This window comes from Sciurus vulgaris, assembly GCF_902686455.1.
Source record: "Sciurus vulgaris genome assembly, chromosome: 11".
In the NCBI taxonomy this organism is placed as follows: Eukaryota; Metazoa; Chordata; class Mammalia; order Rodentia; family Sciuridae; genus Sciurus; species Sciurus vulgaris.
Genome location: NC_136472.1, coordinates 20078779 through 20094827, shown reverse-complemented (window position 1 = coordinate 20094827; position 16049 = coordinate 20078779). Strand labels below are relative to the sequence as shown.

General features: G+C 36.1%; 1 protein-coding gene and 1 pseudogene across 2 annotated transcripts in view; both read right to left on the bottom strand.

Annotated features, from left to right (window-relative positions):
* LOC306639727 (olfactory receptor 4P4-like) overlaps nt 1-11881 on the bottom strand; it is a gene marked incomplete at both ends in the record, with an annotated part of 30225 nt that extends 18344 nt beyond the window's left edge. Inside the window, 1 exon segment of the mRNA XM_079103495.1 lies at nt 11757-11881. Within this exon segment, the coding sequence (XP_078959621.1) occupies nt 11757-11881 (125 nt within the window).
* Nucleotides 11882-14592: 2711 nt separating this feature from the next.
* Nucleotides 14593-15556, bottom strand: LOC306638906 (olfactory receptor 4S2-like; annotated as a pseudogene). The gene has a single exon. The product of its transcript is annotated as an olfactory receptor 4S2-like (transcript).
* Nucleotides 15557-16049: the final 493 nt, after the last annotated feature.

Sequence of the window (16049 nt, the reverse complement as noted above, 5' to 3'; positions counted from 1 at the left end):
GGCATTCAGCTGACCTAGTGGTGCTTGACTGGGTTTACTTCCAGACATCATGGTACGGCTGGTGTTTCAAGGTGACTTTTCCACCTATGCATATATTTAAAAAAATATATTTTTCTGCATGACAGATCACCTTCACAAGTAATCACCATACAGGAAGTAGAGGCATAAGAACAATGAACCAACAAGACATTCCCATTTGTAAACTGCAGACTTGAATTCTGGAGACCCTGATGTGATAAATGTGTTCACTTCTGGGTATGTTTAAATGAGAAAACCACTGGCCTATGGAGAAAGATGAAAGCTCTGTTTACATATTCCAAGGAGAATTGCTTAGAAATGTGTTTACACTAGTTTACATTGCTCTAATGGATAGTTCTACAACCTCCAGTTAGAAGATGAAGGAAGAAATGTTTTCTGTTTGTTCCACTACTAACTAAATTGTTTCACATGCAAAATAAGAAAGATTCTTATTTTTTTAATTAATGAAAGAATCAATGAAAATTATACTTTACTATCTTGTCACAGGAAGGATGGAGCACTACAGGATTGGCAGTCAGTCTTATAATCATGTCTTTGGAATATGATGCTCTTGAGAGTTAGAATTCCATGCTTGTTAAAGTATAACAGAGTCAGCCTATAGGTGTACTTTATATCTAGGTAGTGTAAACAAACCAAGCATGCCTAAGTGATTCTGCACAGCAGCAACAGGTCTAAGACAAAGGACTGGGGGTTTGGTAAACTCCTGCACACAGCATGAGGCAAGGCAGCACAGGCAAGCTCACATTACAGCTTGCTGGGATGCTTGACAGAACGAGGCCTTCCCTCAGCTCCAGCTCAGCCTCAGCAACTGCAAAGACCTTCATCCCATGGCAAGTCTTTACCATTACCTCAGTGTCTCTGTACAGACTGTTTGGCTTACTTAGACCATGGTGTCAGTGACTGCTGTCAGATAAGCTTGAGAAATGTTCCCTACAGTTGTTGTTATTGATATATTTTTCACTTACTTGACAAATGTTTAAAATGTCGAGCCAGAGTAAATTCTGGGGAATCCTCCATGACTCTGAGTTAAAAGGTAGAAAAATATCCTGAGACTCCATTTCTCCTCTTTCAAATCAAACAGGGTTTCCTTGTCTCCACAAATTTCTTCTTTTCTGTTTATTTTCTATTTTATTCTAACCTACAGGAGAAATTCACTATCAAGGTAGAAATTACAATCCCTATGGTGATAATGAAATTAAAAGCCTGTCCTTTCACAAATGAGAAAACCAAAGCTCCTCAGTGGTAAATGATCTATCCAGTATACAATAATGCCATTCCAGAGTCAGGGTTGTGTAAGAGTCCTCTTCTTTCAAACACACAATCCAGTACCGCTTCACTGTAGGAGCTTGAGCTCAGCAGGGACCTAAGTTCATCCACAGAAATACCTGAAGAAGAGCCTGCAGAAGTCACTCAGTCTTGACACACTAAGGACCCCTTAGTGAATGTAGTGACCAGGCTTGGCAGTATTCAGAAGGGACAACATGGACATGTTTTTACTTCTATGATCAAAGTAAAGGAATATCAGATATACAGTTAGCACCATATCCCCAAACAGAGTGCTTCCAAATGTTGATTATATCTTTTATAAGAAGAGAACTAAGAGAATTATTATCCACAAATAAATATTAGCAAAAATATATAAGATAAACTCTTGATTAGTTGTGACTTTTTTAACACTTAGATGTGATTTATTATTCTGTACTGGCTTCCTTATTCATAGTGAATACATTAGATATATAATTGAGGAAAAATGATCAGAATACATGCACTATAACTAGTGTAGGGATGCATGGCAATCCATAGTAGTTACCCATTTTTCAATATTCTAGTACTGTGTTCATTGGTTTATTCTGAGTTGGAAATAAGTGCTGATAGTCTTTCTAATTTTTGCTTTTCAGGTAATGTAATTCTTTTGGGAATTTGGCCTACTGAATCCATTACATGGAAAAAATAAAAAGTAGCTGAGTTTATCTTCTGAGGCCTTTTTCAGAACCCAGAAGTGGAGGAAGTCTGTTTTGTGGTGTTGTCCTTCTTCCACACAGTGATTTTGCTGGGAAGCCTCCTCATCATGCTGACAGTTTGCATGGGCAACCTGTTCAAGTCTCCCATGTATTTCTTTCTCAACTTCTTGTCTTCTTGACATTTGTTATTCTTCATTCAGAGCACCCAAGATGATTGTTGACCTGTTAGCAAAGAACAAAACTGTCTCTTATGCAGGTTGCATGCTGCTACTCTGTGGGGTGCATTTGTTAGAAAGCACTAAGGACCTACTTCTCCAAGTGGCTCTCAAAGCCTCTCCATCTGTGGCTCAGACATCACTGTGCTTTTCCTCTTCTTCAACTATGTCAGGGCTGAATCTGCCAGCAATGACAAAGTGTATGCTTTGTTGACACCATTGTTTTTCCCTCGCATAGCCACATCATTTACACACTGAGAAATACAGACATGAAAGAATGGAACAGAGAGAGAGTTGGACTAAGACAAGCTGAAGGTCATTGAATCCTCTCCTGTTGGAGCTCTTTGCCTGATCTGGTTCCCTACCCAGAATCAATGTCAGCAAACACAGAAGTGCCAAGGTGGGATGTGCTGTCACCCAAAGGAGCAAGTCTTGAGGAGAAAGGACCCCTGGCTGCTCTCTTTCTGTTGCTTTACTTTTCTGAGATTTTACACAAGAAAAATAGACCACACGACCTCTAGGTCCCTCCTAGCCCTGACATTCTTTAACTTATACTGTCCTTCAACATCCCACACAAAATGGGCTTCATGATTCTGTTATCAGGGCAAAGTTTAAGAACTATAGGTCTGCCCTGCTTTAGGAAACAAACATCTCGTCTGAAAAACCTGCTATATGTATAAGGAGCTGCTAACTGACTTCATTCATCAGTTTTCATTGCACTAAAAAAAAAATGAAACTGGCTGAGCCCACCTGCTCCCCCCCACACTGCAGACAGAACCCCCAACACCTCAGACAGACCCTGTCATTGAGCCTGCCTACCTGACCCACTGCAGAAGGACACTGTGCCCGCCTAACAACTAGAAATACTGTAAATAGTAATCGAACTCATCCTGTTAATTACAATAATGTTAAAGTCTTTAGAGGGACACTCTGGTTCAGAGATGCATTTTCTCAGTATTGGGTGTGGCTATTGTTGATCTCCCCTTCAAAGGAGAGGTACTGGAAAATTCAGGATCACATTACACCTGCAGGGGGGAAACTTCAGTACCTCTGATCTTCACTGCTAGAGGGGAAAACACAGAAACAATATGAAAAAAACAGGGGAAGAAAGTGTCCCTAACAAACTAAAATTCTAATTTGATAGCATCCAATGTCAGCATGACAGTACAAATGACAGAAACAGAATTTAGTATTTGCATAATTAAAATGATTTGTGAAGCAAAAGACAAGAAAAGAGAGCAAATGCAGGCAATGCATGATCATTATTCCAGTAAACAGTTAAAAGAGCAAATGCAGGAAGCAAAAGAACACTTCCATAAAGTGATAGAGATACTGAAAAAAAAAAAAAATTCTTGAAACAATAAAGCAAATTAAAAACTCAATAGAAAGCATCACCAACAGAATAGATCTTGTGCAAGACAGAATCTCAGATAATGAAGACAAAACATTTAATCTTGAAAATAAAGTTGAATGAACTGAGAATATGTTATGAAGTCATGAACAGAACCTCCAGGAATTATGGGATATCTTGAAAAGACTGAATTTAAGAATTATTGGGATTGAGGAAGGCACAGAGATACAAACCAAAGGAATAAACAATCTGTTCAACAACATAGTATCAGAAAATTTTCCAAACCTGAAAAATGAAATGACAAATCAAATACAAGAGACTCACAGAACACTAGGTGCACAAAATTACAATGGATCCACATCAAGACACATTATAATGAAAATGTATCATGTACAAAATAAAGATATGATTTTAAAGACTGTGAGAGAAAGACATCAGATTACATATAAGAGAAAAAACTAATACAGATATCAGCAGATTTTTCAGCCCAGACTCTAAAAGCAAGAAGGGCCTGGAACAATATATTTCAAACTCTGAAAGAACATGGAAGCCACCCAAGAATCCTATACCCAGAGAAACTAACCTTCAGATTTGATGTTGAAATAAAATCTTTCCAGATAAACAAAAGTTAAAAGGATTTACAAATAGGAAGCCTGCCTCAGAATATTCTCAGCAAAATATTTCATGAGGAGGAAGTGAAAAACAATAAAAGTCAGCAAAGGGAGGAACTACCCTAAAGGAAAAGTCAATCAAAGGGGAAACCAAGTTAAAAATTAAAAATAAGCCAAAATGACTGGGAATACAACTCATATCACAATAATAGCCATGAATGTTAATGGCCTAAACTCAATAATCAAAAGACATAGACTGGAAGATTGTATTAAAAAGAAAGACTCAACAATATGCTTCCTTCAAGAGACTCATCTCATAGAAAAAGACATCCACAGACTAAAGGCTAAAGGATGGGGAAAGACATACCATGCACATGGACCCAGTAAAAAAGTAGGAATCTCCATTCTCATATCAGATAAAGTGGACTTCAAACTGAAGTTAGTCAGAAAGGTTAAAGAAGGACATTTCATACAGCTTAAAGGAAGCATAAAACAGCAAGGCATAATGATTTTAAATATTTATGCCCCAAACAATGGAGCATCTATGTATATCAAACAAACCCTTCTTAATTTTAAGAATGAAATAGACCAAAATACAATAATAGTGGGGAACTTTAACACACTGCTCTCATGACTGGATAGATCCTCCAAACAAAAACTGAACAAAGAATCTATGGAACTAAATAATACTATCAATGATATAGACTTACTAGACATTTACAGAGTATTTCATCCATCTTTAAGTGAATATACTTTCTTCTCAGCAGCTCATTTATCTTTCTCTGAAATACACCATATGCTATGCCACAAAGAAGCCATTAATAAATACAAAAATATAGAGATGCTACCTTGTATCCTATCAGACCATAATGGAATGCAATTAGAAATGAACAATAAAATAACAAACAAAAAATACTTATACACCTGGAGACTAAACTATATGTTATTGAATGATGCAATTATAACAGAAGACATCAGGGAAGAAATAAAAAATTCTTAGAGATAATGAGAACAATGACACAACATATCAAAATCTCTGGAACACTCTGAAAGCAGTAGTAAGAGGAAAGTTAATTGCATTGAGTTCATGCATTAAAAAAATAAAAAGTCAACAAGTAAATGACCTAACATTACATCTCAAAGCCCCGGGGCGGGGGCGGGGGAAGAAATCAACACGAAAATAGTAGAAGACAGGAAATAATCAAAATCAGAGCTGAAATCAATGAAATTGAAACAAGAGAACAATTAAAAAAATTGACAAAATAGGTTGGTTCTTTGAAAAAGTAAACAAAATTGATAAACTCCTAGCCACATTAGTGAAGAGAAGGAGAGAGAAAACTCAAATTACTAGAATTTGTGATGGAAAATAAAGATCATGACAGACACCATTGAAATACATAATATAAATAGAAGCATTTCAAAAATCTATATTCCAACAAAATAGAAAATATTGAACACATTGACAAAATGACAAACGGTTAGAGACATATGATCCCTCTGAACTGAATCAGGAAGATGTACACAATTTAAATAGATCAATTTCAAGCACAAAAATAGAAGAAGCCATCAAAAGCCTACCAACCAAGAAAATCCCAGGACAAGATGGATTCTCAGTTGAATTCTACAAGACCTTTAAAGGAGAACTAATACCAATATTCCTCAAAGAATTCCAGGAAAGAGAAAAGGAGTAAACCCTTCCAAATTCACTCTATGAGTCTAGTATCACTGTGCTACCAGAACCAGAAAAAGTCTTATCAAGGAAAGAAAACTTTAGACCAATAGCCCTGATGAACATAGATGCAAAAATCCTTAACAAAATACTGGCAAATTGCATACAAAAATATATTAAAAATATAGTGCACCATGATCAAGTGGGGTTTATACCAGGGAGGCAAGGTTGCTTCAACATCCGGAAATCAATAAATGTAATTCATCACATTAATAGCCTTAAAGTTAAGAATCATATGATAATTTCAATAGATGCTGAGAAAACAATTAATAAAATACAGCACCCATTCATAATTAAAACACTGGAAAAATAGGAATAGTAGGAACACACCTCAACATTGTAAAGGCCATCTATGCTAATACCACAGTCAACATTATTCTTTTTTTTAAATTCATTTTTATTGTAAACAAATGGGATACATCTTGTTTCTCTGTTTGTACATTAAGTAGAGGCATACAATTTGTGTAATCATACATTTACCAGGGTAATAGTTTTTGATTCATTCTATTTTTTTTCTCCTCTCCCCACCCCTCCTGCCCCTCTTATCCCTCTATAGAGTCCCTCCTTCCTCCATTCCTGTCCCATTCCCACCCCCTATATGTGTCATCATCCGCTTAGCAGTGACATAATTCGTCCTTTGGTTTCTTGAGATTGGCTTATCTCACTGGCATGATATCCTTCAACTGCATCAATTTGCCTGCAATGCCATAATTTTATTATTCTTTATGGCTGAGTAATAGTCCATGGTGTGTATATATATATATATATATATATATATATATATCACAGTTTCTTTATCCATTCATCAATTGAGGGGCATCTACGTTGGTTCCACAATCTGGCTATGGTGAATTGAGCAGCTATGAACATTTTTGTGGCTGTATCTCTGAAGTACGCTGATTTTAAGTTCTTTGGATTTAGGCTGAGGAGTGGGATAGTTGGGTCAAATGGTGGGTCCATTCCAAGATATCTAAGGAATTTCCAAACTGCTTTCCAGAGTGGCTGCACTAATTTGCAGCCCCACCAGCAATGTATTAGTGTACCTTTTTCCTGACCTCCTCGCCAAAACCTATTGTTGCTTGTATTCTTGATAATCGCCATTCTAATTGGGGTGAGATAGAATCTTAAGTTAGTTTTGATTTGCATTTCTCTTATTACTGAAGATGTTGGACATATTTTCATATGTTTGTTGATTGCTTGTAGATTTTCTTCTGTGAAGTTTCTGTTCATTTCCTTAGCCCATTTGTTGATTGGGTTATTTGTATTCTTCGTGTAGAGTTTTTTGAGTACTTTATATATTCTGGAAATTAATGCTCTATCTGAAGTAGGAGTGGGAAAGATTTTCTCCCACTCTATAGGCTCTCTCTTTGCATTGCTGATAGTTTCCTTTGCTGAGAGAAAGCTATTTAGTTTGAATCTGTCCCAGTTATTGATTCTTGCTTTTATTTCTTGAGCTACGGGGGTCCTGTTAAGGAAGTCTGATCCTAAGCCAACAAGTTGAAGGTTTGGACCTACTTTTTCTTCTATAAGATGCAGGGTCTCTGGTCTGATTTCAAGGTCCTTGATCCATTGTGAGTTGATTTTTGTGCAGGGTAAGAGCTAGGGGTTTAATTTCATTCTGTTGCATATGGATTTCCAGTTTTCCCAGCACCATTTGTTGAAGAGGCTATTATTTCTCCATTGCATATTTTTGGCACCTTTGTCTAGCATGAGAAAATTGTATTTTTTTGGATTTTTGTCCATGTCCTCCATTCTGTACCATTGATCTACCTGTCTATTCTGGTGCCAATACCATGCTGTTTTTGTTACTATTGCTTTCTAGTAGATTTGAAGGTCTGGTATTGCAATAACCCCTGCTTCACTCTTCCTGCTAAGGATTGCTTTAGCTATTCTGGGTTTCTTATTCTCCCAGATAAATTTCATGATTGCTTGCTCTATTTCTGTAAGGTACATCATTGGAACTTTAATTGGAATTGCATTGAATCTGCATAGTACTTTTGGGAGCATGGCCATTTTGACAATATTAGTTCTGCCTATCCAAGAACATGGGAGATTTTTCCATCTTCTAAGGTTTTCTTTAATTTCTTTCTTTAGTGTTCTGTAGTTCTCATGGTAGAGGTCTTTCACCTCTTTTGTTAGATTGACTCCAACGTATTTTATTTTTTCAAAGCTATTAGAATGGGGTAGTTTTCCTAAAATCTCTTTCTGAAGATTCATAACTTATGTATAAAAATGCATTGGATTTATGTGCATTAATCTTATATCCTGCCACTTTACTGAATTCACTTATGAGTTCTAAAGGTTTTATGGTGAAATTTTCTGGTTCCTATAAATATATAATCATGTCATCAGCTAATAGGAATAGTTTGAGTTCTGCTTTTCCTATTCATATCCCTTTAATTTCCTTTGTCTGTTTAATTGCTCTGGCTAGAGTTTCGAGGACAATGTTGAATAGAAGTGTGAAAGAGGGCTTCCCTTCCTTGTTCCAGTTTTTAGGGGGAATGCTTTCAGTTTTTCACCATTTAGAATGATATTGGCTATGGGCTTAGCATAGATGGCCTTTACAATGTTAGGGAATGTTCCCACTATCTCTATTTTTTCCAGTGTTTATTCCCTGGAATAAAACCCACTTGATTGTGGTGCACTATCTTTTAAATATATTTTGTGTGAGCTTTACTAAGATTTTGTTGAGAATATTTGCATCAATGTTCATTAAGGATATTGGTCTGAAATTTTCTTTCCTCGAAGGGTCTCTGTCTGGTTTAGGTATCAGGGTGATATTGGCTTCATAGAATGAGTTTGGGAGGGTTCCCTCCTCTTCTATTTCATGAAATACTTTGAGACGAATTGGAATGAGCTCTTCTTTAAAGGTTTTGTAGAACTCGGCTGAGAACCCATCTGGTCCTAGGCTTTTTTTTTTTTTTTTTTTTTGTAACTTTTGCTGACTTCTTCTATTTCATTACTTGAAATTGATCTATTTAAATTGTGTATGTCCTCCTAGTTCAGTTTAGGGGATTCATATGTCTCTAGAAACCTGTTGCTGTCTTCAAGATTTTCTACTTTGTTAGAGTATAGATTTTCAAAATAGCTTCTAATTATGTTTCGTATTTCAATCATGTCTGTTTTGATATTTCCTTGTTCATTCTGAATTTTAGTAATTTGGGTTTTCTCTCTTTTCTTTGTTATTGTGGCTAAGGGTTTATTGATTTTTTTTTATTTTTTCAAAGAAACAAACTTTATTTTGTCAATTTTTCAATTGTTTCTTTTGTTTCAATTTCATTGATTTCAGCTCTGATTTTAACTATTTCCTGTCTTCTACTATTTTGGTGTTGGTCTGTTCTTCTTTTTCTAGGACTTTGAGCCTTAGTGTTAGGTCATTTATTTTTTTATTTTTTTCTTCTTTTATTGAATGTGCTCCATGAAATAAATTTTCCTCTATGTACTGCTTTCATAGTGTCCCAGAAATTTTTATACCTTGTTTCTTTGTTCTCATTTATCTCTAAGAAAAATTTTTTTAAAATTTCCTTGCTGATATCTTCTGTTATCCATTCATCATACAATAGTTTATTATTTAATCTCCATGTGTTGGAGTAGTTTCTGTTTTTTACTCAGTCATTTATTTATATTTTCAATCCATTACGATCTGATAGAATACAAAGTACTATCTCTATCTTCTTGTAGTTGCTAACAGTTGTTTTGTGGTATAAAATATGGTCTATTTTAGAGAAGAATCCATTTGATACTGAGAAGAATATGTATTCGCTGTTGGTTGGATGGTATACTCTATAAATGTCTGTTAAGTCTAAATTATTGATTATGTTTTTGAGATCATTGGTTTCTTTGCTCAATTTTTGTTTGGAGGATCTGTTCAGTGGTGGGAGAGGTGTGTTAAAATCACCTAGTATTATTGTGTTGTGGACTATTTGATTTCTGGCATTGAGAAGGATTTGTTTGACATATATGGATGAGCCAATGTTTGGGGCATAGATGCTTATGCTTGTTATATCTTGCTGATTTTTGCTTCTTTTAAGCAGTACAAAATGTCCTTCTTTATCCCTTCTGACTAACTTTGGCTAGAAGTCCATGTTATCTGATATGAGGATGGATACTCTGTTTTTTTTTTTTTTTTTTTTTTTTTTTGCTGTGTCCATGTGCATGGTATAATTTTCACCATGCTTTCACCTTTAGTCTGTGGGAATCTCTTTCTATGAGATGAGTCTCTTGCAGGCAGCAAATTATTGGATATTTCTTTTTAATCCAATCTGCCAGTCTATGTCCTTTGATTGTTGAATTCAGGCCATTAACATTCAAGGTTATTATAGAGATATGATTAAATAATCCCTGTCATTTTACTCTTTTTTTTTTTTTTTGACATGACTTGATTTCTCCTTTTTTTTGGTTGTTCCTTTAGAGTAGTTCCTCCCTTTGCTGATTTACATCATTGTTTTTCATCTCTTCCTCATGGAATATTTTGCTGAGAATGTTCTGTAATGCTGGCTTTCTTTTTGTAAATTCTTTTAGCTTTTATTTTTCATGGAAGGATTTTATTTCATCGTTAAATATGAAGGTATGTTTTTCTGGGTACAAGATTCTTGGTTGGCATACATTTTATTTCAGGGCTTGAAAAATGTTGTCCCAGGCCCTTCTAGCTTTTAGGGTCTGGACTGAAAAATCTGCTGATATTCTTATTTTTTCCCCCGAATGTAATTTGACTCTTTTCTCTTGCAGCCTTTAAAATTCTGTCTTTATTTTCTTTGTTAGGTATTTTCATTATAATGTGCCTTGGTGTGGGTCTATTGTAATTTTGTGTATTTGGAGTTCTATAAGCCTCTTGTACTTGGTTTTTCATTTTATTCTTCAGATTTGGGGAATTTTCTGATATTATTTCCTTAAATAGATTGTTCATTCCTTTGGTTTGTTTCTCTAAACCTTCATCAATCCTGATAATTCTTAAATTTGGCCTTTTCATGATATCCCATAATTCTTGTAGATTCTGTTCATAATTTCTTACCATCTTCTCTGTTTTGTCAACTTTGTTTTCAAGATTAAATATTTTGTCTTCAATGTCTGAGGTTCTGTCTTCCAGGTGTTCTATCCTATTGGTTATGCTCCCTATGGAGTTTTTAATTTGGTCTATTGTTTCCTTCATTTCAAGGATTTCTGTTTGTTTGTTTTTTTTCAGTTATCTCTAACTCTTTATTGAAATGATCTCTTGCTTCCCGTATTTGCTCTTTTAAGTGTCGATTGGTACGATCATTCAATGCCTGCATTTCCTCTTTCATTTCATCCTTCAATGCCTGCATTTGGTCTTTCATCTCCCCATTTGCTTCCCTGATTGTTTTAGTTATGTACATTCTGAACTCCCTTTCTGACATTTCTTCTGCCATGCTGTCATTGGATATTATTGCTATACCATCTAGGTTTGTTTGGGTCATTTTCTTCCCTTGTTTTCTCATTTTGTTCAGGTATTTACCCCTGTAATAGTGAAACTCTGGGGTATTTCAGAATTCCTCTATTGACTAATATTGTCTCTGCAGATTTCCAATAACTCACCTCTTAGCCTTCAGTAGCCTGAAGTCTTGGAGGAACTTGATAATGCAGTTCTCCACTAGGAAGCTGGCCTTCTACAGGTGGTGGCCTTCAGGTGGGGTATATTCCCTGGTGGCTCTGAGTTGGTCCTGAGTCTCTCAATACCTCCTCTTCTTGGCTCCTGTGTCCTCTAGCCTCCTGTAGGTGTCTCAGGAAGGAAGTTGCCCATCCATTGATGATGGCAACACCCTCAGAAGTAATTCAAAATGCCTGCACCAGCCTATAAAGAAGCCTCTGGCTAACTCCGTGATGCCAACAGACCTTGGCGTGGTGATTGGGTGGGGTTTTTCAGTGGTGGCATTTGTATTTGGCCTGGTGGTTGGGCGAGTTGGCTGCCCAGCTTCACAAGGCAGGTGTGTTGGGTGCCCGCCTGCTACCTCCACCATGCAAGTGGCCTGACTTGCCTGTCAGTTTGCTCTGCAAGTAGGACCAACCAGTGATGTCTCCAACCTAGGTGCAGGGGTCAGGTGGGATCGCTCAGTTGTGATCTCTGTCCTTGGCCTGCTGGCTGGGTGGGTTATCTCCCCGCTGCTTACCTCTGCAATGTTGGCGGCCTGACTCAGCTGCCAGCTTGCTCCACGACTGCGACCAACAAGTGATGGCACCTGCCAACATTATTCTTAATGGAGAAAATCTGAAAGCATTCCCTCTAAAAACTGGAACAAGACATGGATACTCTTCTTACCACTTCTATTCAACATCATCTTTGAAACACTTGCCAGAATAATTAGAGCAAAGAAATTAAAGGGATACAAACAGGGAAAGAAGAACTTAAGCTCTCATTATTTTGTGATGATATGATCCTATATTTAGAAGATCCAAAAAGCTCCACTAGAAAACTTCCAGAACTAATCAATGAATTCAGCAAAAAATCTTTATAATAGTTCAAAAGGACATTGTTGATAAATGTAAAGCATGGAAAATTTCCCAATCTGTGTGCTGCTCTTAAATTAGAATAAAATTATAGATTAAAAAAATGGATATTACTGGGATACAACTTGTTAATCTTTACATAAAGCATGCATATAGCACTGAATTATTATTATATTTTTTGGGGACCAGGATTGAATTCTGGCACTCAACCACTGAGCCACATCCCCAGCCCTATTTTGTATGTTACTTTCAGACAGGGTCTCACTGATTTTCTTAGCACCTCACTTTTGCTGAGGCTAACTGAACTCATGATTCTCTTGCCTCGGCCTCCAGAGCCATTGAGATTATAGGCATGAGCCTCCACACCTGGCTTGAAATTTTTATTATGACATTCAAACTATTCAAATTAATATCCTCTCCATTCATGGATAGTCTGATCTTGAATTAAGAGCTGGGAAAAGTCTGAGTTTTCATGATTCTGTTTTTTTATGTTTTTATAGATGAACAGCTTGCCTTTATTGTATTTGCCCATTTTTATGTGGTGCTGAGGATGGAACCCAGTGCCTCACAAGTGCTAGGCAAGCACTCTACCACTGAGCCCCAGCCCCAGCCCCAGTTTTCATGATTCTTATTCACCTCCTGCTGAGGAATCAACAGAAATCCACCTGATATCTCCAATAGGGACTGACTCAGAAAACTTCATGAACAAGTGTAACTTTACAAAGTAGCTGGTGAAAAATTGAATACTCTTTTATATGTTTTGATACTGGTGTCTGTGAATCAAAAATATGGCATCTACTACCTTCCCTGGGACATCAGAAAATCATTGTCATAATAATTATTGTTAATAATAATTATTATTTGAAATAATGATCATAATAATATTAAGAGTAATAATATTATTAACAATAAAAATAATCAATTATTTCATGTAAAGGCATAAAACCAAGAGTATTATGTCAAACACATGATATTTATTTATTATATAGTTTTGTAAGCTCAACTCCATTTTAGCTGTTTACTCAACAGTCTAATGTGGGGAAACATATTCAAAACACCTGTTGGTATTTATCAACTCATAGAACTTTTACATTCTAAGAACAAAAAGAATCATCAAGTTTCATTTTCCCAAATCTGTTTCCAGACATTTCACTGATGGCACAGAAATTAACAGGGAAATTTGTTTAAAATGTAGATTCTTGTAGACCTTTAACCTGAGCCTAATTTATAAGAAACTCTTTAAAACAGTCCATTTGTGCATGACAAACAAATGCTCTCAAGGTATATCATGATGAGTTTGCAAAGCATTGACCTAGTCCTTCCAAATTAAAAAAGAAAAAGAAAAAGAAATGGAGGCATATAGAGACCCAGTAAATGAAGTCTAAAGTGGGAAAATCAACATGCAATTGTATCGTTCAAGTACAATACCTAAATATGTTTTTGAATTCAGACATCTTGTGGAATTTTTTAATCTGTTTTACCTTTAGTTCTATAGCTACATCAATACCATATGTCATTTGTAAGTACTATTGTTCTTTCCATGAGTAATGTTCATACTCCACACCCAGTCAATGCCTGAAGCTCAAGAATAGTTAGTAGCATGGATAATAGATTTCAGAAAATGTCAATGAAACAGTGATAGTGGTCATTAGTTCTGTGTACAATTACTAAAGAAAAATAAATTTCAGGCTGTGGCTCATGGTAAGGGCAGAAGACCTGTGTCACTGGAACAAGTATCAATTCAAACAAAAAAGAAATAATTGTCCATGATGAGAATATTACTGAAATGTTGCAAATGAAAAGGGGACTCTTAATTGTAGGTTAATCAGTCCAATCTTCTTATTGTTTGGATACAATGAGCACCAGAGTATGGAAAAGATTCTTCCCAATACCAAATGATGAAAATGAATCATTTGTCTTTTCAGCTTGGATCTTAGTTCTTTGACATTCTGCAAACACCTCCCCTCTCAGTCCAGGTGTATTAGGTTATGTTTTCCCTGTCTTTCGAATACTTTGTATAGGAGAACATTAGCTTTGATATGTTGCTTTTTTCTGTATTCTACAATCCATGCAATATATACATATGAGAGCTTAATATGCACCAGTTCTTCCCTCAAATTTTGTGAATTTGTTCTGATTGTCTTTACTGTACAGAGGAGTTAACCACAGTGGAGAAAATTTAAGGTCATTCAAAAGATCATTTCACTTAAATTATTACTCCCAACTATTTGCCACTGGTCCAAAAAAACTTTTTGCCCCACAGTTTCTTCATAGCAATTTTTACTTCTGCATTTCTCAGTGTGTAAATTAGAGGATTCCACTTTGGAGTGATAATGGTGTACAATGCAGCCACCATCTTATCCTCTGAGAAGGTAGTGTCAGGCCTCATGTACATAAAAGTACAGGGACTGAAAAATATGATGACCACCGCAATGTGGGAGCCACAGGTGGACAGAGTTTTGCATCTTCCTTCCACTGACCGCTTTCTCAGAGACACCAGGATGACACTGTAGGAGATGAGCAAGATCACAAAGTTTCCCAGAGTAATGGTACCACTGTTGGCTGTCACAACAATACCAACAACATAGGTGTCTGTGCAGTCAAGCTTCAGCACAGGGTGTACATCACAGAAGTAGTGATCAATCTCAGTGGGTCCACAGAAGGGTGATTGGACTACCATAGCCACTTGGATAACGGAGCGTATGAACGCACCTACCCAGGTCCCCAGCAACATTTTATTGCATCTTTCCCGGTCCATGATAGTCATGTAGTTCAGGGGTTTACAGATGGCCACATAAGGATCATAGGCCATTACATTAAGGATGAAGATCTCAGTGCAACCAAAGAAATGCACCCCAAAGAGTTGCAGCATGCACCCTGCATAAGAGATAGTTTTGTTCTTTGCTAACAGGTCAGCAATCATCTTAGGTGTTGTCACCGAAGAGTAACAAATGTCTACTAAAGACAAGAAGTTGAGAAAGAAATACATAGGGACTTGAGCAGGTTGCCCATGCAAACTGTCAGCATGATGAGAAGGTTTCCCAGAAGAATAACTGTGTAGAAGAAGGAGAACACCACAAAACAGACTTCCTCCACTTCTGGGTTCTGAGAAAGGCCCCAGAAGATAAACTCAGATACATTGTTTTTTTGTTTTTTTTTTTTTCCATGGGATGAGTCCATATGCCCATCTTCCCAAGAGACAAATTACCTGAAGGACTCAAGAAAAGGACTATCATCATTTATTTCTAACTGAAAACAAATGAATAATTTTAGTTGTTGATAATAGAAAAATTGATAGCTAGTCTTGATTGGCAAACATGTTTAAAATTAAATTGCATCTTTTCCAATTATCTTACTTCTATATAATATTCATTTTTTTCACTTCAGATAAAGAAACAGTGTCCAGAGAGATAACATAAATCCCCTGAGTCTCACTATTTATCAGGTATCTTTTCTCCTTTGCTATGTATTAAGGTTTGTTTCCAAATGAATTTTTTATTTTTTTTAACTTATGATTGATACATATTATTTATACAGAATTACGAGATTCATTTTGGAATACTTACATTTACATAAAAATGCAATTTGATCAAAATAGTTTTTATTTTGCATAAGGCGCTCTAATTTTGAAAGAACATTTGTTTGGGGAAATAGTAATATTTATATATAAGAAAATGTTTT